General features: G+C 41.2%; 2 protein-coding genes and 1 long non-coding RNA gene across 3 annotated transcripts; all 3 read left to right on the forward strand.

Annotated features, from left to right (window-relative positions):
- The first annotated feature begins 6,322 nt into the window (after nucleotides 1-6,322).
- LOC136523058 (uncharacterized protein At5g01610-like) lies at nucleotides 6,323-6,988 on the forward strand. The gene has a single exon (XM_066516840.1). It carries the CDS (start codon nucleotides 6,408-6,410, stop codon nucleotides 6,840-6,842), a length of 435 nt encoding a protein of 144 aa, XP_066372937.1. The 5' UTR covers nucleotides 6,323-6,407; the 3' UTR covers nucleotides 6,843-6,988.
- A 13,050-nt stretch (nucleotides 6,989-20,038) lies between these two features.
- On the forward strand, nucleotides 20,039-20,475 carry LOC136521768 (uncharacterized). The gene is made up of 3 exons (XR_010775664.1): nucleotides 20,039-20,127; nucleotides 20,211-20,280; nucleotides 20,377-20,475. It is a non-coding gene; the product is annotated as an uncharacterized lncRNA (long non-coding RNA).
- Nucleotides 20,476-21,256: 781 nt separating this feature from the next.
- Nucleotides 21,257-21,928, forward strand: LOC136520703 (uncharacterized protein At5g01610-like). The gene is made up of 2 exons (XM_066514343.1): nucleotides 21,257-21,428; nucleotides 21,672-21,928. The coding sequence occupies exons 1-2, from the start codon at nucleotides 21,257-21,259 to the stop codon at nucleotides 21,926-21,928; spliced, it is 429 nt and encodes a 142-aa protein (XP_066370440.1).
- Nucleotides 21,929-22,365: the final 437 nt, after the last annotated feature.

Consider the following 22,365-nt stretch of genomic DNA (forward strand, 5'->3'; position numbering starts at 1 on the left):
ATTTCTATATGTATATATACATGTACTTATTTTCATGTGTTGAGAGAGAGAGAGAAAATTGTATCTAGAGAGACATTCTATGTGTTATCACATGCATATCTAGAGATATAGACATATGCACTTATTTCTATGTGTTGAGAGAGAGAGAAAATATATTGTATCATTCTATGTGTATATATATACATGTACTTATTTCCATGTTTTTGGATCGAAAGTGTTTTTGATTCGATTCCAAAGCCTATACCTTATTATTGTTTATCCTTATGAAATATTATGTATTATTATATTTAATTGGATTTAGTAATTCTATATGTGTTATCACATGTACTTATGTACCATAGTAATTCTATCTATGTGTTATCTTGAAGATACAAATGGCTGCTCCGGATGATAACTTGAGTGATGACAAAATGGCGGATATTATCAACGCCGGCACCAATGTGGATGTAGATGACACGAGTCAGTACTTTGCTGATTATGAGGATATACTGAATATGCCGGTGGTTGAAGATCAACAAATTGTCGCGCAAGAAAATACTGGCGAGGTATATTCGATTATCTATCATCTCTTATAGAAGCATGCGTACGTATATTTATTGTTAATCGTTGTGTTGCTACTCATGTAGCCGGTCTCTGATCTACATCAACCACTGACAAAAGTAGGAAAGTCCGAGGGCCAAAAAAGCCATTAGAGGGCCGTTTCATAATATCAGAATTCGACACCGACACCGGCAAACCATTGGGACCACATGCTCAGACATATGTCAATCAATGTGGGTTCATTGTAAGGGACAGGATCCCAGTTAGTGCTCGTGAATGGAAGCAGAAGATATCCGCTCCTAATGTTAGTTTTGTATCTGATCGTGACAAGAACCTAGCTTGGAGAGATATCACTCAGCATTTCACATTACAAGCAAATGATGCTTTGAAGGAGCTAGTGAGGGATTGGACAATGAAGAAGATGGCAACATTGTTCCAGAGTTGGAAGAAGACATTGTATAAAAAGTTTATCTTAAAGAATGCTACGCCGAATTCCAATGCTAAGGCGTTTGTCAAGTTGGAGTCCCATTGGGATGCCTTCGTAGAATACAAGACATCTCAAGACAGTGAGGAACGTGTGATGAGGAATCGGCAGAATGCCCGACAGAAGCAATACCATTATCGTATGGGATCAGGTGGTTATAGGAGTGCTATTCCCAAGTGGTAGAACCTAGAAGCAGAGATTACTGCCAAGGGAATCATACCTGAAACAATAGAGAAGAACTGGCCTCAACGCGCGAAGAATTGGTTCTACGCTCATGGGGGAAGTCTAGACCCAGACACTGGCAAGCTAATTTTCGGCCAAAAAATTGAGAGAGCAACACAGAGACTAGCTCATGCTAGGGAAGAAGCTGATAGTGGTGTTTTCAAGCCCAACAGAGAGAAGGATGAATTGACATATGCCCTAGAGAATCCTGAATATGGTGGTTGAACAAGAGGCTATGGGGCGGTTCCGTGGCTACACATATTCCCAGTAGACAAGGATACCTACAGAAACCGCCAGAGAAAGAAGGATGAGGAGGCAGAATGAATCCGTGCATTGGAGCAATTTGTTGATGAGTCACGACAAGCATTGCTTGAATCACGTGAACGAGAAAAATCTCTTGAGGCAAGAATGCAGGAGGAGATCAAGAGGCAAGTGCAGCTAGCAATGAGTCAAATGCAATCGCAATCAATGCCAAGAGTCACCATTAGCCCCGTTGGTCAGATGAAAAGCAGTTGTGCTTCTATGGAGCTGCCAGTTATTCAAGACAACGCTGGGTTGCGCTTCCCTGTTGATGACATTATTGAGCCTCTAACAACATGTGAGCTGCACATTCCAAATGGTAATAATGCATCAATCATGGTGGCTATCGGGGTTGTATCTCCAATAGACCGAACGAAGACACCAAGAATCCATGGGTCAGTTATTCAACCTAGATATGCTAGCGTCTCGGTCGATAGAGTGCTCAAAGGTTACAACAATGTTTCTCTTGACATTGAAGGCGGTGATGGGGAGAAAATACTAGGAGAAGTAGAGAAGACATTTATTCAATGGCGCAAATGCTTCATCATCATTCCTGGGGCGCCACCGCTTCCCCTACCTCACCCTAGGTACAAATGAAAGTGAATGAAATATTATTTTCTATTAATTTTCTATTGGCTTCAAAAATAATTGACACACAACTTGTTTTTGTAGCAGGGTCTCCCCCAGCCTAGCCTAATCATTCATTCCCCATCTCATCATAGCATCGCGGGGGGCGAGACGACTTCAACCCTACGGCGATCACCAACTCCTACACCGGCCCCATCGCCTCCACAATGATCTCCAACTCCTACACCGGCCCCACCGCCTCCACAACGATCTCCAATGCCTCCACGCCGGTCTCCACCAACACCGGCCTCATCGCCTCCACGTCAGTCTCCAACACCGCCCCCACCCCCTCCACAGTGACGCACTACAAAGACGTCTAAGGTCCCGGTGGCAAAGAAGACCCCGAGAAAAAGACTTATTTCTCAAGAAATACTTCCTGAAAAGACTGATGAGCAAATAACAGCTGAAGAAGACAAAAAAGTGAAAGATTTTTTTATAGATATCAAAAACAAGAGTCAAGCGAAGCTTAAGGAGAAGCTGTACTTTTACATACCACAAGATGTGCTGAGGCAGAAGGTCGATGAACACAAGAAAAAGATGATTGAACTTCGTAAGCCTTCGCCACTATCAGACTATGACCCCTCCCTCATGAAGTCACATGATGCAGATAAGAAAAGGAAAAGAGCATCAGGGAAGAATGTCCCACAGCTCGGACAACAGAAGCAACCAATGCAAAATCTTGTTGTTGCTAATGAATATGGTTCCAATATAGAAGTCTATCGACCAGACAACTCTGGAGAAGTGTCGGTTCAAGCCCTTAATGCTTTTTTCAAGATACTGGTTTAACCTTGGATCAATTGATGGGCAAAGCTCCAATCCAGAACCTGGAAGTTGATACCTGGAAGACTTATAAATATGGCAAAAGTCTGTACAACCCTACGGCTCTGAATGAATTGGGTATGCAAATGTACTTGCTCAACAAGTGGTATATGCAGGCGTGTGGCAGGGGTGAGCAGTGGATCTTTGTCAGATTTAGAGACCATCATTACTTTCGTGGCGATGACATCTTACATATTAGTTTCAAAGAATTGCATCAACTATACCACATGGACGCTCTGGACAAATCAATCATTAGCTCCTTTTGTTTGTAAGTGATTCTTACTTTTATTTAATAAACTCACTTCCATGCGTACGTGTATATAATTATCCTCACATGTAACTTATATTTATATATAGATTCCAGATGTCAGAGCTCTAAAGAATACAAGACACCAGTGTTGGCTTCATTGATCCTTATATCGTATTCAAAACTGGTATTATTGTCAAGGAGCGGTGGGTATCTGAAGCACAGGAGAATATCATGATGTTCTTCGTGAAGCAGCACGACAAGACAACAATACTTTTCCCGTACAACTTTGAGTAAGTGTTAATAATAATGTAGTCTACACATTTTATGTAATATCAATACAACTTATATGCATGTACGTGTGTGTATAAACCAATGCAGGTTTCACTGGATACTCATTATCATTGAGTTAAACTCAAGTCGGTTAGTAATCTTTGACTCGTTGAGAAAAGAGCGGGCACTATACCAAGATATGATAGACATTATCCAGGGGTAATTTCGATCTCTCGCGCACAACTATTATTGAATAGACTTTGCCATAATTTATTAACGATCGTACATTATTGGTCGCGCAGGGTTTGGAAAGAGTTTATTCGGCAACATCGCAAGGATTGCAAGGCACCACTTAATGTAGTTGAAATACCAGTAAGTTGTACTATATACACTTCCCCACGTGTTTAATTACTATATCATACTTCAATTTACATGTGAGATGATGAGAATAATGTTCTTCTCGTACAGTGGTGTTTGCGGCAGGAACCAGGTAATAACTTGTGTGGATACTACGTTTGTGAATTTATCACTGCACACATAAGAAGAACTCCTAAAGATGTCCTCAGAGTACGTATATATCAATTTTTTATTTATTTTTAAATGAATATATATATATATATATATATATATATATATGTGTGTATTAATACTTTTCCTTTTATTTCAAATGCAAGACTGAATGGTTGAAACGAAGGGTCATGCAAAAAGACCATCTAAAAGCAGTTCAAGAGTCAATAGCAGGATATCTTCTAGAAAAAGTGCAAAATCCCAATGGCGAGTTCTACTTTGATCCTAAGGAATAAATGATGTAAATTAAATGTTTATTGATATCGTCATTTTCGAGAACAAGATTATAAAAGTGTTGTATATATACATATATATATCTATAATATATATAGATTCATACTTTATTCGAATATAATAATGCTCGAGATGAGAATTAGATGTAATTATATGCGTGCGTGTATTTATATTAGCAGCGTAGAATACGTACATAAAAACATATTATATATTAAACAAATACGTGTAACTGAACTGAAAACAAATTAAATAAAAAAAAGAAAAAGAAAAGGAACCTTTAGTCCCGGTTGGGGTTACCAACCGGGACTAAAGGGTGCGGCCACGTTTGCTCGGCTGGAGGGCCTTTAGTCCCGGTTGGTAACACCAATCGGGACTAAAGGTCCCTCTTTAGTCCCGGCTCGATGACCCGGGACTAAAGGTGGCACCTTTAGTCCCGGGATCGTTGTCCCGGCGCGGTAACCGGGACTAAAGACCGTTACCGCCCGGGACAACAAGTCCATTCTGTAGTAGTGTAGACAATTAAAGCAGGTTGGCGCTGTAGTTATTGGGCTCTAGATTGGGCCGAATGAAAATCCAAGGAAGAGCCCGTTGAGTTCGAATTCAAAACTTTGGCCTCCCTGGGCATCAATGTTGCCTGAGATTTCGCCAGCTTCACAGTCGAAAGTTGATTTTTGATTTTTTATACTACAAAGGGAAGAGGGGAAGGAGTCAGAGAACGACTAAATTCAATGTCTAGAAAAAATAGCAATATATACTTATGCCACCAAGTTAACCGGGGATATTTAAATACAGTCATCATAAGAGGCAAAGTTTAAGTATATACCCCATTTGGCATAGCGCCACCACCTGCTCCTGGTGCTTTTTGGAGCCATTTTGTACCAAAAGAGGTAAAATGGAATAGCTCCACCCAAAGAGTCCTTCAAATCCTACCCTTATAGAATTTTGGGCTGAGATGAGCCAAAAATAGTGGCTTCACATGGCTCCAACCCACGCCTATGGGCCCCATTAAGTATTGATGTCATATTTCCCCAACTGTGTGTGAGGAAGGGCATGGGCACAGCTCCCCGTGGGCCATCAAGGCAAGGCGCGCGGCGGCCATCGTGGCGCGAATGGGGCACAACCATATGGAAGCGCCAGGGTACGTGGCCGCTGCAATGGGCACGTGGGTCGTTCGGGAGAGGCACGTGAGCTGCCAAAATAGGGCACACGGGCCACTGGGAGGGACGAGCGAGGTCGTTTAAGATACTGAGAGAAACTAGATGAGGGAGGTGTCGAGAGAAAGAAGAAAGAGAGAAGATAAAAAAGTAAGGAAAATAGTGAGGATTGAAGAGGAGTAAGGGTATTGTAGACATTTTAGCATTTTCAACTACTATAATAAGGAGCTATTTTCTCAAACAGTTCATTAAAATAGCCCTAGCTCTACCTGGGGAGCTGTTCGTGGAGCTAGAGAAGAAAAATAGCTTCACTAGTGAAGTGAAGCCTTGCTAAGTGGTACCACATTTAACTGGTGGGCGACACTGATTTGGAATTCACTGTAGTGGTTTAGACCTTGTTTTCAGTATCTTTCACCAGTTAAACCGGCAGAAGGCCACATGACAAAGATGTGGCAACCGAAGGATTAATATGGACCTACTGTGCTAAATTTAAATAAGAGAGATTTTACAATGGTTAAAAAAATACTAACCATCTATTGGGAGACATCAATCCGTGTATAAAAATATGGCATACCAACATGTGGCTAATCGAATAGAGTTTAAACTAATTTACATAATGTACAATTCATTGGAGCTTAGATCGTAGAGAAACGGTCAAAGTTTTGTAGCTCATCACGCCGGACGGGATGGAAAGCACGCCAAAATGGTCCTCACCAAGTTCAACGCCTTTGCCAACGAAGTCAAACAAGACTGCACTGCTTCTTTGTAGTCTGTAGTCTCTACAAGCTGCCTGCCTGCCTATATATGTGCTGTTGCTCCATCCCTAATCACACAAACATTTCATCACTCTCAAGAGCAGCTAGCTAGCTATATACAGTTTACGGCTACATATAGACTATAGTCTCTTTCTTGGCCCTACTCACAGCTCAATTTACAAACCATGGCGTCCCTGCAGGCCATCCAGGGCCACCGCGCTGGTGCAGATGTCATCACCGGAGACGCCGCGTGCAGAAAGAAGTCCATTGAGCTGCTGGAGGAGCTTGGCCTCCCCAAGGGCCTGCTTCCAATGGAGGACATCCAGGAGTTCGGGTACAACAGCGAGACAGGGTTCATGTGGCTGGTGCAGGGGAAGAAGAAGGTCGAGCACACATTCAAGAAGATCAAGCAGACGGTGTCCTATGCCTCCGAGGTGACGGCTTTCGTCGAGAAGGGCAAGCTAATGAAGATCATGGGCGTGAAGACCAAGGAGCTGATGCTCTGGCTCAGCGTCGTCGAGGTCTATGTTCCCGAGGCCTCGCCGGACAAGGTCACCTTCAAAACCGGCACCGGCCTCTCTGACACCTTTGATGCTGCTGCCTTTGCGCTCGGAGAGTAATCTAGTTCAAGTTAAAAGTACTACGTTGCTGGTGCTGCACGGCCGTGTGTATTTATCTCTTGTTTTGTAACCAAACATGTATGATGTATGAATGTATCGTGTGTGTGAGTTTGTACTGTACTGTGGAGTATTTCGAAATTTTTTGATTCCGTATACAATTCAGTGAATTCTCGTGTTCCCATCGTATATAGAATCTCCGTGTTGGACGAGTATACGACCTGGTTGAATCGGACGGACCATATAATAAGCTAATAACCCCTCGCACCCACGGAACCCCTGACCAACGGACAAACCCGCGTGCCTGCACCTCGTCCGTGCCGCCCTTGTATGTAAGCGCTGGTGCTGCCTTGTCATTGATCCTGGCTTCCGGCTCCGATTTCACCAGTTACACTACACGCCCCATGCTCGGGTTCATCATCTACAGCCATGCATCTTCCACTGCCACCTGCTTCTTGCCTGCCTCCTCATTCCGCTTTCGCCCTTATGACACCGGCTGCCGAAGCTAGTCTCCCCTCTGAAAAATCCTTCCTAGACCACAATCGACCCTGGCTAGGCCATGGCAGCCATCCATCAGCCAACAACAGCCGGCCTTGGGCAAGCCACAGCCGGCCCCTGGCTAGGCCACACCCGCCCACGGCTGGCCACAGGTAGCCAGTAGTCGGCCAGCGCACGACAGCCTCGGCCAACCACAGCTAGGCATGGCCAACCCAGGACGGCCAGCAGCCAGCTGTGGCTGGCTAGATGCGTCAGCGAAGATCAGCTTCCAAGACGTAGTCTGGTATATGGAAGAGATCGCCGAGGAAACCTCGCATGAGGAGGATACGTGGACGCGGCACTGTGCGTATTTTTCCGCGCTGGGCCTGGGTTTCCCAAGTGCCAAAGGATTTGAAGGTGGGGTTGAGAGTTGTTGGAGATGTTTTTTTCAATCTTGCTAAAAGTACTAGAATGTGACAGTGTTTTAGGAACTCATGGAGATGCTCTAAGCGTGCAACATGCCCAACATTCTGTTGCTATATAGACATATTATTTTTGTATTGTTAAATACTTTAAGTATTTACTCGCAAATAAATACTCATAAGTATTAATTTTAGTATTGTCCCGGTTGAGAATGGAAGTGTTAATGTTTTAGTATTTTTCCTTAGAGAATGGAGCTCCTATGTCGATGTTGTAACATTGTATTGCTCTTTGATGTTTTAGTTGATTTCCGATTGTCTTATAGACTCAGAGGACGGCTAAAATAAGTATCGAGAAAAAATTAGCAAAATTTACTTATGCCACTAAGTTAATCGGCGATTTTTAAATACAGTCATTGTAAAAGGAGAAATTTAAATATATTATAGTGAACCGGTACACTGATTGGGAATTTAGAGTAGTGGACCCTGTTTTCAGTTAAACTGAGACAAGGCTAAATTTAAATAAAAAATTTACCTTAAAAAACAATTAAATAAAAAATTATAATGGTGGAAAAAATACTAACAATTTATTGAGAGAAATCGAACGGTGTTAAAAAGATGAGGTACCAACTTAGCTACTCGTGTAGGGTTTAAACTAATTTACATGTAGCTAGATACGTAGAGAAACGGTCAAGTTCGTAGTTCAGCACGCCGGACCTGAAAGCACACCACAATGGTCCTCGTTTAAGTTCAACGTGCTTTGCCAACGAAGTCAAACAAGACTGCGTGTACGTTGTCTTGCAGTGCTTCTCATCGGTCTGTAGGCTGTCTGCCTATATATGTGCTGTAGCTCCATCTCCCATCACACAAACACATCATCACTCTCAAGAGCAACCAGCTACAGTTTTACAACGACACACTACTAGAGAACAGATTTTAGAACGATGTCCCAATTTAGCATTAGTCTCGGCATTTTTTTTTTTGACCCTTTAGTCCCGGTTGGTAATACCAACCGGAACTAAAGGTCTCTGCCCAACGGTCGTCCGCGGGGCAGGGATCTTTAGTCCCGGCTGTTATTACCAACCGGGACTAAAGGTCTGTCCCGGTTGGTAATACCAGCCGGGACTAAAGCTTTTAGTCCCGGTTTAGGTGATGTCCCGGGAATAAAGATTAATCTTTAGTCCTGGTTTGACCTCTAACCGGGACTAATTATCCCGGCCTATAATCCAGCTCATTTCTTTCTCCCCGAACCCGAGCCATTCCATTCAATCTAACTACCTCTGTTCTTCAGCTTGCTGTTGTTCTTGCTCTCTCCCCTTTCATTGGTGTTGCTCTTCGATTTTGGAGATAACAAACTTAATCCTCTTATATTTTATCAGTAGCTTATCTCATTTTGCGATGTAGATGCATGTGTAACTTTATATGTTGGACTTTATTATGATTTTATATGTCATTTTTAGCTCAAAATCACATGATGATTTGCATATATGTTTGGATAAACAAAAGTTAAATTAGTTCATCAAAATCACGCCTCACTCGTCCTCGCTGGAGCACGCGTCATCCTCGTCCCCGGCGGCTTACGTGATCTTAGAATTAATTTTTCCATGAAATGAAAAACTTAGAACATAGTTAGAAAATTGTAGAAAATCCGTACTAGTTGAACTTGCGGACCGTGTTCAGCTCGACGAGCATGTTCTCTGTCGAGCGGTAACGGACGTCAAGGAGGAGCTTTGATTCTACGAGGGAGAGCGGCAACGGTCGTGGAAGACCGTGTTCCCTTTCTCGTAGAATCGGAGCTCTTCCTTGGCCAAGTACGGTGCCATCCGGTGGAGAAATGCTCGCCGAGATGATTACGTAAGCAAGGTCAACTAGTACGGATGGTTATTTATTGAAACATATTTTTGAGCAATAATTTGATGGATATTTGATAACTTCAGATCTACAAATGTCATCTACAAATGTTACTATCCTCGGCAACCTAAACGCCAGCGAGCTCGCCGATATCGAGCAGGTCACTTAGAATTATTTTTTCCATAAAATAAACTACTTAGAAATCATGCCTTTTATTTTTTAGAATTAAATTTTCCATGAAATGAAAAACTTAGAAAATAGTTAAAAAATTATAGAAAATCCATACTAGTTGAACTTGCGGACCGTGTTCATCTCGGCGAGCAGGTTCTCTGCCGAGCGGTAACGGACGTCAAGGAGAAGCTTTGATTCTACGAGGGAGAGCGACAACGGTCGTGGAAGACCGTGTTGCCTTTCTCGTAGAATCGGAGCTCTTCCTTGGCCAAGTACGGTGCCGTCCGGTGGAGAAATGTTCGCCGAGATGATCACGTAAGCAAGGTCAACTAGTACGGATGGTTATTTATTGAAACATGTTTTTGAGTTATGTGATTTCTATGTCATTTTTAGCTCAAAATCACATGATGATTTACAATAGTAAAATCACTTGATAGTTTGGTATTTTACTATTATACATCGTACATATTTCATGGTTTAGTTAGATAAATAAATAATTTTAGTTTTGTTTAAATATATCATTTTAGAAAATGTGAAATTTACACTAGTTTGCAAAAATAAGTATAGAAAGTAGATGACAACTGGTACCGGATCCTCGGCCTCTCGTTCGGTTGCGAAACGACTGAGGCCAGAACTCCCTCTCATTATCTGCGGCAAGTGTAAGCAGAAGATTGTGATGGAGTACCGAGTCAAGAGACAGGGACCCAACAAGGGTCGTGTTTTCTACAAGTGCCCAGATCGCGATGTGAGTTTCTTACGCATTTGATTATTATGGCTAATTGACCTGCTTTTCTTGAATATTTTTGACTAAATATTTTTTGGCTTTAATTTCAGTGGGAGGGCAATGGATGTGATGGTTGGTACTGGGAGGAAGATTATGCTACATACGTGTAGAATTCGGGTGCGCTTGAGGTAGCGGCTGCTGATGATGAGGCAGTGAGCCAGCAGGAGAAGCTTATTGATATTCAACAGAAGAATGATTTGTCTGTTTTAGTTGCGTACGATCACGAAATAATTATATTACTGAAGTGCATTGTAGTTTTAGTTTGTTTAGTGATAGTTGGGATTGCTTACGTTGTAGCCAGGCTTAGTTAATTAATCAATCGTGTGTGTGTCATCTATGTTGTGTAATAAAATACTTAATTATATTCAAGGTTTTTATAATTTGTCATGTAATGCAGATTATGTCACGCCATTGGATGTACAATGCCGATCGCCGCTCCCAAGACTTTATTGAGAGCGTGTACTATTTCTTAGGTGTGGCCGAGACAAATAAGCAGGATGGTTTCATATGTTGTCATGTGCCATATGTAAGAATTTAAAGGAATATTCAAGCTCAATGAGTCTTCATTCAAATTTACTTAAGTCAGATTTTATGTCAAACTATATATGTTGTACTAAGCATGGAGAAAGCGGGGTTATGATGGAAGAAGGTGAAGGAGAAGATTTAGACATTGATGACATTATTGCTTAGTATGGTGCCTTTGATGATACTATAATGGGGAGAGATAAAGAAGAGGTAGCGGCAGAAGATGATCTCGATGATGCTCTTGGCGATGCCATTTGTAATGCACAACAAGAATGCGAAAGTGAAAAAGAGAAAGTTAAGTTCGAGCGCATGCTTGAGGATCATAGGAAGTTGCTATACCCGACGGCCGAAGAGGGGCAAAAAAAACTGGGTACAACACTGGAATTGCTACAGTGGAAGGCAAAGAATGGTGTATCCGACAAGGCATTTAGGAATTTATTAGACCTCATAAAGAAGATGATTCCGAAGCCAAATGAATTGCCCACCACTACGTATGAAGCAAAAAAGGTTGTCTGCCCTTTGAGATTAAAAATCCAGAAGATACATGCATGTCCTAATGACTGCATCCTCTACCATGGCAATGAATACGAGAATTTAGATGAATGCCCGGTATGTAAAGCAGCGCGGTATAAGATCAGGCGCGATGATCTTGGTGACGTCGAGGGTGAACAACGTCCTAGAAAGAAAATCTCTGCCAAGGTTATGTGGTATGATCCTATAATACCACGCTTAAAATATTTGTTTAGAAATGAAGACCATGCAAAGTTGTTGCGGTGGCATAAAGAAGACCATAAGGTAGACAATATGCTGAGACACCCAGCTGATGGGTCCCAGTGAAGAGCGATAGACAGGGAATTTCCAGAGTTTGCAAATGAGGCTAGAAACTTAAGGTTCGCCTTAAGTACAGATGGTATAAATCCTTTTGGGGAGCAGAGCACTAGTCATAGCACTTGGCCAGTTACTCTATGTATCTACAACCTTCCTCCATGGTTATGCATGAAGCGGAAGTTAATTATGGTGCCGATCCTCATCCATGGTCTGAGGCAACCTGGCAACGATATTGATGTCTATCTGAAGCCATTAGTTAAAGAACTTCTAGTTTTATGGAACAAACCAGGTGTACGTGTCTGGGATGAGTACAAACAAGAACACTTTGACCTACGAGCAATGTTGTTCATAACAATCAATGATTGGCCTGCTTTAAGTAATCTTTTAGGTCAGACAAACAAAGGATATAATGCATGCACACATTGTTTTGATGACCTTGACAGTATATATTTGAAAAGATGTCGAAAGGTCATGTACCTTGGCCATCGTCGATTCCTTCCTTTGAATCACCAAGTAAGAAAGAAAGGTAAGCATTTTAAAGGTAAGCCAGACCATCGGAAGAAGCCTCGTAACCGAACCGAGGAAGATGTACTCGTAATGGTTAAGGATGTGAAAGTAGTATTTGGAAAGGGACAAGGCAGCGAATCTGTTCCTAAAGATGCTAAGGGACATGCACCCATGTGGAAGAAGAAGTCCATCTTTTGGGAGCTACCCTATTGGCAAGTTCTAGAGGTCCGCAACATAATCGACGTGATGCACCTAACAAAGAATCTTTGTGTGAACCTGTTAGGATTCATGGGTGTGTACGGGAAGCCAAAAGATTCACTTGAAGCACGCTAGGACTTGCAGGGCATGAAAGAACGAGACAACCTTCATCCAGAGAAGACAGATGATGGACGTCATTACTTAAGTCCTGCTAGCTACACGCTTAGCAAAGAAGAGAGAGACAACATGTTCAAATGTCTAAGCAGCATCAAGGTCCCATTGGGATTCTCCTCCAATATAAAGGGTATAATAAATGTGCCAGAGAAGAAATTCCTAAACTTAAAATCCCACGACTGCCATGTGCTTATGACGCAATTGCTTCTAGTTGCTTTAAGAGGAATTCTACCTCCACATGTACGTCTAGCCACCGTGAAGCTATGTGCATTCCTCAATGCAATTTCTCAGAAGGCAATCAATCCAGTGGAACTAGCTACTCTACAGAATGATGTGGTTCAATGTCTTGTCAGCTTTGAGTTGGTGTTCCCTCCATCCTTCTTTAATATCATGACACACCTCCTAGTTCATTTGGTGAAGGAGATTAGTATTCTTGGACCTGTGTTCTTGCATAACATGTTCCCCTTTGAGAGGTTTATGGGAGTCTTGAAGAAATATGTGAAAGTCCGTTCTAAGCCTGAAGGAAGCATCGCCCAGGGCTATGGAACAGAGGAGGTCATTGAGTTCTGTGTTGACTTTATTCCTGACCTTGCCCTGATTGGCGTTCCCGAATCGCGACATGAGGGGAGACTCGGTGGTAAAGGAACTTTAGGGAAGAAAACATATATTGGCATGGAAGATGATTATTTTAATAAAGCACACTACACAGTTCTTCAGAACTCGTCATTGGTGCATTCGTACATCGAGATACATAAGGAGTTCTTACGATCCAAGTTTCTAGGGAAGACTGAAGCTTGGATTAGGCGTCAGCACATGGAAAGTTTTAGTGGTTGGTTGCGAAAAGAATGTCAAAGTGATGACAATATTGATGAGCAACTGTATTTGTTGGCTAGGTAACCATCATGGCATATCCTCACGTACCAAGGATACGAGATAAATGGGAATACATTTTATACAGTTGCCCAAGATAAAAAGAGCACCAATCAAAATAGTGGTGTTCGCATAGATGGCACAGATCCAAATGGTAATATACAAACATATTATGGCCGCATAGAAGATATATGGGAACTAGACTACGCACCTAATTTTAAAGTCCCTTTGTTCCGGTGCCAATGGGTGAAGCTGACCGGAGGAGGGGTAACAGTCGACAAAGAGTATGGAATGACAACAGTGGACCTCAACAATATTGGGTACAAAGACGAACCATTCGTCCTTGCTGTCGATGTGAGTTAGATGTTCTATGTGAAAGACATGTCTACAAAATCAAAGAGAGGAAAAAACGAAGACATCAACTCAATGATCAATGGGCCAAAGCGCCACATAGTTCTTTCTGGGAAAATAAATATAGTGGGAATTGAAGACAAGTCAGATATGTTAGAAGATTATGAAAGAAATGTCTGAATTGCACCCTTTATAGTGAAGAAAGATCCAAGCATCATGTTAAATGATAAAGACACTCCATGGTTACGACAAGATTATAACCAAGGGTCATACGTCAAGAAAAAATTCACTGTTGTGCCCGCATGATACAACGATGCACTTTCTCAAATGGGAAAATGAGCTATGTAACAATTGTAGATCTTGCTGAGATGATCAAACTTGGTATTCAGAGATTTTTCATCTGATGTCATTTAGTGTCTCATTTGAGCAAGTTTGACCAAGTCAAATTTGGTCAAATGAAAAAACAACACTTTGACTCTAGTATTATGAACTCTAAATGACTTCAAATTGAAAAGTTTTGAATACCAAGTTTGTTAAAATTATCAAGATCTACAATTGTTGTTTTGGTCAACTTTCCATTTGAGATAGTTTGTATGGTTCAAATTTGTGATTTTTAAATTTCGACGCCTATAAACTAGTTTTCGGAACCCTAGATTGTCTCCAATTGAAAAGTTTTGAATACCAAGTTTGTTCAGCTCTTCAAGATCTACAATCCTTATATAGGCCATTTTTCATTTGAAAAAGTTTGAACAAAATGTAGTTCAAATTTCACAAGTGTGTGACATAGTTTTAGAAAGTCTATATGAGATTCAAGAATTTGTGACTAGTGTTTGATAAAACTTTCTCAAATGGGAAAATGAGCTATGTAACAATTGTAGATCTTGCTGAGATGATCAAACTTGGTATTCATAGATTTTTCATCTGAGGTCATTTAGCGTCTCATTTGAGCAAGTTTGACCAAGTCAAATTTGGTCAAATAAAAAAACAACACTTTGACTCTAGTATTATGAACTCTAAATGACTTCAAATTGAAAAGTGTTGAATACCAAGTTTGTTAAAATCATCAAGATCTACAATTGTTGTTTTGGTCAACTTTCCATTTGAGATAGTTTGGATGGTTCAAATTTGTGATTTTTAAATTTTGACGCCTACAAACTAGTTTTCGGAACCCTAGATTGTCTCCAATTGAAAAGTTTTGAATACCAAGTTTGTTCAGCTCTTCTAGATCTACAATCCTTATATAGGCCATTTTTTCATTTGAGAAAGTTTGAATAAAATGTAGTTCAAATTTCACAAGTGTGTGACATAGTTTTAGAAAGTCTATATGAGATTCAAGAATTTGTGACTAGTGTTTGATAAAACTTTCTCAAATAAGAAAATAAGCTATGTAACAATTGTAGATCTTGTTGAGATAATCAAACTTGGTATTCAGAGATTTTTCATCTGAGGTCATTTAGTGTCTCATTTGAGCAACTCATCAAGATCTACAATTCTTAATGAAAAAACAACACTTTGGCGGGCTACAAAAATTTCAAGCCTTCAATCCCGGCTTAGGCCAGGAACCAGGACTAAAGGGTGGGCGGAATTGTCCGCCCAAAAATACCTTTAGTCCCGGCTGGTAACTCCAACCGGGACTAAAGATCCTTTAGTCCCGGCTGGTAAGCCGAGCCGGGACTAAAGGGTTGGACCTTTTGTCCCGGTTCGGCTTACCAGCCAGGACTAAAGGATCTTTAGTCCCGGTTGATGTTACCAGCCGGGACTAAAGGGTCCCGGCCTATATATATCGAACGGTTCATCTTCTACTTTTCGATCTACAACGTCGATCTCGTCGTCTCTGCCGCGCCCGTGCCGCCGTCGTCGTCTACCCCCGCCCGGCCTCGATCTCGTCGTCTCTGCCGTGCCTGCACCGCCGTCGTCGTCGAGCCCTGCCCGGCGGCCGTCGAGTCTCCACCGTACATCATCCTCGCGCGGCTCTGCTTGGCCCCGTGGCCGGCCAGCACGCCCAGCCGCCATGCATGGCCATCCATAGCCTGTTTTAGATAGTTTTTTAGATACTTTTTAGATAGTTTTTTTAGGTAGTGTTTGATATATATGTTAGATTAAAATGTATTAAAATTTAATTAGTAGTTTATTCTTAGTTTTTAGATAGTTTTTGATATATGTTAATTAGATTTAAATGTATTAAAATTTAATTAGTACTTTATTTAGATAGTTTTTTTAGATAGTTTTTATTATAGTTTTTGATATATTTAGTAATTATTATTCTATCTCTCTCTCTATATGTGTTAGATTTAATTTTGATTTATAGTAATTCTATCTATGTATATATGTTAGGTTTAATTAGATTTAGTAATTAATTCTATCTAAAGATTCTATATGTATACATATATATGTACTTAATTATTTCTATGTGTATATATATATGTATTTAATTATTTCCATGTGTTGAGAGAGAGAGAAAATTGTATCTAGAGAGACATTCTATGTGTTATCACATGCATATCTAGAGATATATACATATGCACTTATTCTATGTGTTGAGAGAGAGAGAGAAAATTGTATCATTCTATGTGTATATATACATGTACTTATTTCCATGTTTTTTGGATCAAAAGTGTTTTTTATTCGATTCCAAAGCCTATACACCTTATTATTGTTTATCCTTATGAAATATTATGTGTTATTATATTTAATTGGATTTAGTAATTCTATATGTGTTATCACATGTACTTATGTTATGTGCCATAGTAATTCTATCTATGTGTTATCTTGAAGATACAAATGGCTGCTCCGGATGATAACTTGAATGATGATATAATGGCGAATATTATCAACGCCGGCACCAATGTGGATGTAGATGACACGAGTCAATACTTTGCTGATTATGAGGATATCCTGAATATGCCGGTGGTTGAAGATCAACAAATTGTCGCGCAAGAAAATACTAGAGAGGTATATTCGATTATCTATCATCTCTTATAGATGCATGCGTACGTATATTTGTTGTTAATCGTTGTGTTTCTACTCATGTAGCCGATCTCTGGATCTACATCAACCACCGGCAAGAGTAGGAAAGTCCGAGGGCCAAAAAAACCATTAGAGGGCCGTTTCATAATATCAGAATTCGACACCGACACTGGCAAACCATTGGGACCACATGCTCAGACATATGTCAATCAATGTGGGTTCATTGTAAGGGATAGGATCCCAGTTAGTGCTCGTGAATGGAAGCAGAAGATATCCGCTCCTAATGTTAGTTTTGTATCTAATCGTGACAAGAACCTAGCTTGGAGAGACACTCAGCATTTCACATTACAAGCAGATGATGCTTTGAAGGAGCTAGTGAGGGATTGGACAATGAAGAAGATGGCAACATTGTTCCAGAGTTGGAAGAAGACATTGTATAAAAAGTTTATCTTGAAGAATGAAACGTCGAATTTCAATGCTAAGGCGTTTGTCAAGTTGGAGTCCCATTGGGATGACTTCATACAATACAAGACATCTCAAGAGAGTAAGGAACGTGTGATGAGGAATCAGCAGAATGCCCGACAGAAGCAATACCATCATCGCATGGGATCAGGTGGTTATAGGAGTGCTATTCCCAAGTGGCAGAACCTAGAAGTAGAGATTACTGCCAAGAGAATCATACCTGAAACAATAGAGAAGAACTGGTCTCAACACGCGAAGAATTGGTTCTACGCTCATGGGGAAAGCCTAGACCCAGACACTGGCAAGCTAATTTTCGGACAAAAAATTGAGAGAGCAACACAGAGACTAGCTCGTGCTAGGGAAGAAGATGATAGTGGTGTTTTCAAGCCCAACAGAGAAAAGGATAAATTGACATATGCCCTAGAGAATCCCGAACACGGTGGTCGAATAAGAGGCTATGGGGCGGTTCCGTGGCTACAAGCATTCCCAGCAGACAGGGATACCTACAGAAGTCGCCAGAGAAAGAAGGATGAGGAGGTAGACCGAATCCGTGTATTAGAGCAATTTGTTAATGAGTCACGACAAGCATTGCTTGAATCACGTGAACGAGAAAAATCTCTTGAGGCAAGAATGCAGGAGGAGATGAAGAGGCAAGTGCAACTAGCAATGAGTCAAATGTAATCGCAAACAACGCCGGGAGTCACCATTAGCCCCGTTGGTCAGATGAAAAACAGTTGTGCTTCCATGGAGCTGCCAGTTATTCAAGGTGACGCTGGGTTGTGCTTCCCTGTTGATGACATTACCGAGCCTCTAACAACATGTGAGCTGCACATTCCAGATGGTAATAATGCATCAATCATGGTGGCTGTCGGGGTTGTATCTCCAATAGACCGAACGAAGACACCAAGAATCCATGGGTCAATTATTCAACCTGGATATGCTAGCGTCTCGGTCGATAGAGTGCTCAAAGGTTACAGCAATGTTCCTCTTGACATTGAAGGCGGTGATGGGGAAAAGACACTAGGAGAAGCAGAGAAGATATTTATTCAATGGCGCAAACGCTTCATCATCATTCCTGGGGCGCCACCGCTTCCCCTACCTCACCCTAGGTACGAATGAAAGTGAATGAAATATTATTTTTCCATTAATTTTATATTGGCTTCAAAAATAATTGACCCACAACTTGTTTTTGTAGCAGGGTCTCCCCCCAGCCTAGCCCAATCATTCATTCCCCATCTCATCACATCGTCGCGGGGGGCGAGACGACTTCATCCCCACGGCGATCTCCAACTCCTACACCGGCCCCATCGCCTCCACAACGATCTCCAACTCCTACACCGGCCCCACCGCCTCCACAACGATCTCCAACGCCTCTATGTCGGACTCCAACACCAGCCTCATCGCCTCCACGTCGGTCTCCAACACCGCCCCCACCCCCTCCATAGCGACGCACTACAAAGACGTCTAAGGTCCCGGCGGCAAAGAAGACCCCAAAAAAAGAGTTATTTCTTAAGAAATAGCTCCTAAAAAGACTGATGAGCAAATAGCAGCTGAAGAAGATAAAAAAGTGAAAGATTTTTTTATAGATATCCAGAAGCAGAGACAAGCGAAGCTTAAGGAGAAGTCGTACTTTTACATACCACGAGATCAGCTAAGGCAGAAGGTCGAAGTTCACAAGAAAAAGATGCTTGAAGTTTATAAGCCTCCGCCACTATCAGACTATGACCGCTCCCTCGTGAAGTCACATGATGCACATAAGAAAAGGAAAAGAGCATCAGGGAAGGATGTCCCACAGCTCGGACAATAAAAGCAACCAATGCAAAATCTTGTTGTTGCTAATGAATATGGTTCCAACATAGAAGTCTATCGACCAGACAACTTTGGAGAAGTATCGGTTCAAGACGTTAATGCTTTTTTTGAACAAACTGGTTTAACCTTGGATCAAGTGACGGGCAAAGCTCCAATCCAGAACCTGGAAGTTGATACCTGGAAGACTTATAAATTTGGCAAAAGTCTGTACAACCCTGCGGCTCTGAATGAATTGGGTACGCAAATGTACTTGCTCAACAAGTGGTATATGCAGGCGTGTGGCAGGGGTGAGCATTGGATCTTTGTCAGATTTAGAGACCATTATTACTTTCGTGGAGATGACATCTTACATATTAGTTTCGAAGAATTGCATCAACTATACCACATGGACGCTCTGGACAAATCAATCATTAGCTCCTTTTGTTTGTAAGTGATTCTTACTTTTATTTAATAAACTCACTTCCATGCGTACGTGTATATAATTATCCTCACATGTAACTTATATTTATATACAGATTCCAGATGTCAGAGCTCCAAAGAATACAAGATACCAGTGTTGGCTTCATTGATCCTTATATCGTATTTAAAACCGATATTATTACCAAGGAGCACTGGGTATCTGAAGCACAGACGAATATCATGAAGTTCTTTGTGAAGCAGCATGACAAGACAACAATACTTTTCCCGTACAACTTTGAGTAAGTGTTAATAATAATGTAGTCTACAAATTTTATGTAATATTAATACAACTTATATGCATGTACGTGTGTATAAACCAATGCAGGTTTCACTTGATATTCATTGTCATTGAGTTAAACTCAAGTCAGTTAGTAATCTTGGACTCATTAAGAAAAGAGCGAGCACTATACCAAGATATGATAGACATTATCCAGGGGTAATTTCGATCTCTCGCGCACAACTATTATTAAATAGACTTTGCCATAATTTATTAATGATCGTACATTATTGGTCGCACAGGGTTTGGAAAGAGTTTATTCGGCAACACCGCAAGGATTGTAAGGCACCACTTAATGTAGTTGAAATACCAGTAAGTTGTACTATATATACTTCCCCACGTGTTTAATTACTATATCGTACTTCAATTTACGTGTGAGATGATGAGAATAATCTTCTTCTCATACAGTGGTGTTTGCGGCAGGAACCAGGTAATAACTTGTGTGGATACTACGTTTGTGAATTTATCACTGCATACATAAGAAGAACTCCTGAAGATGTCCTCAGAGTACGTATATATCAATTTTTATTTATTTTTAAATGAATATATATATATATATATATATATATATATATATATATATATATATATGTATTAATACTTTTCCTTTTATTTTAAATGCAAGACTGAATGGTTGAAACGAAGGGTCATGCAAAAAGACCATCTGAAAGCAGTTCAAGAGTCAATAGCAGGATATCTTCTAGAAAAAGTGCTAAATCCCAACAGCGAGTTCTACTTTGATCTAAGGAACTAATGATATAAATTAAATGTTTATTGATATCGTTATTTTCGAGAACAAGATTATGAAAGTGTTGTATATATACATACATATATATATATATATAATATAGTTTCATACTTTATTCGAATATAATAATGCTCGAGATGAGAATTAGATGTAATTATATGCGTGCGTGTATTTATATTAGCAGCGTAAAATACGTACATAAAAACATATTATATATTAAACAAATATGTATAACTGAACTGAAAACAAATTAAACAAAAAAAAAGAAAAAGAAAAGGAACCTTTAATCCCGGTTGGGGTTACCAACCGGGACTAAAGGGTGCGGCCGTGTTTGCTCGGCTGGAGGGCCTTTAGTCCCGGTTGGTACCTCTTTAGTCCCGACTCGATGACCCAGGACTGAAGGTTCCACCTTTAGTCCCGGGATCGTTGTCCCGGCGCGGTAACCGGGACTAAAGGCCGTTACCGCTCGGAACAACAAGTCCATTCGGTAGCAGTGACCGTCTCTTTTCTTGGTGTTACTCACAGCTCCATTTGTAAACCATGGCGTCCCAGGCCATTGAGAGCCACCGCACCAGTGCAGAGGTTGTCACCGGGGACGCCGCGTGCAGGAAGAAGTCCGTTGAGCTGCTGGAGGAGCTCGGCCTCCCCAAGGGCCTGCTTCCAATGGAGGACATCCAGAAGTTTGGGTACCACCGTGACACGGGGTTCTTGCGGCAAGGTTTTCATTTTCGGAAATTAAAATTTATCGGGGGTCACAGATAAAGAGGATAAACATGATATATCGGAAATATCAGACCAAATTCAAATAAAGTTTAATTTGAATTTAAGTAAATTTAAATAAATTTAAACAAAATTTATACGAAAAAGATAGATATTTTCTTATCGGCACCTACGGATAAAAAGGATATATCAGAAATATAAGGAGATTTCGACCGATAAATTTTTCCGTGCTTGTGGCTGGTGCAGGGGAAGAAGGTAGAGCACACCTTCAAGAAGATCAAGCAGACGGTGTCATATGCCTCCGAGGTGACGGGGATCGCCGAGAAGGGCAAGCTGAGGAAGATCACCGGCGTGAAGACCAAGGAGCTGATGCTCTGGCTCAGCGTCGTCGAGGTGTATGTTCCCGAGGCCACCCCGGAGAAAGTGACCTTCAAGACCGGTACCGGCCTCTCGGACACCTTTGATGCCACTGCCTTTGCGTTCGGAGAGTAATCAAGCAATGTAATCAGCAAATTGCGTTGGGTAGCTCGTGAAACATATATATGCCGATCGAGCCATGTGTCAAGTTCAAGTACGTTTATATTTTCTAATATATTTATGTTTTCTTTTGTGTGTAAAGTTGCAAACGGAAACATGTATGATGGATGCATCGTGTGTCAAGAGTTTTCGAATATATTTTCGAGTGTTTTCGAATTCGATTCGATATAGAATTCAGTGAAATTTGTCAGTCAGACTCGTATTCCAATCGCATTGCCAATAAAGCCTTTCGGGATTTGAATTTCGGCATAAACCTTGGGTCCTTGGATCCGGTCGCGTTCAGTGAGATCTGTCAGACTCATATTCCCATCATGTCGTCCCTTTCTATAAAATAGCACATTTGCACCGATCTGATCCGCGGCCAGCGTCGAGCAGCATGGCCGTGCCACCGC

The sequence above is a fragment of the Miscanthus floridulus genome, chromosome 18 (assembly GCF_019320115.1).
Source record: "Miscanthus floridulus cultivar M001 chromosome 18, ASM1932011v1, whole genome shotgun sequence".
In the NCBI taxonomy this organism is placed as follows: Eukaryota; Viridiplantae; Streptophyta; class Magnoliopsida; order Poales; family Poaceae; genus Miscanthus; species Miscanthus floridulus.

Bases quoted from the DNA above. Each gene is read 5' to 3' on its own strand.
- LOC136523058 (XM_066516840.1), top strand. From the start codon at position 6,408: ATGGCGTCCCTGCAGGCCATCCAGGGCCACCGCGCTGGTGCAGATGTC.
- LOC136520703 (XM_066514343.1), top strand. From the start codon at position 21,257: ATGGCGTCCCAGGCCATTGAGAGCCACCGCACCAGTGCAGAGGTTGTC. The intron at 21,429-21,671 runs GGCAAGGTTTTC...TTCCGTGCTTGT, and splicing joins CCGTGACACGGGGTTCTTGC to GGCTGGTGCAGGGGAAGAAG.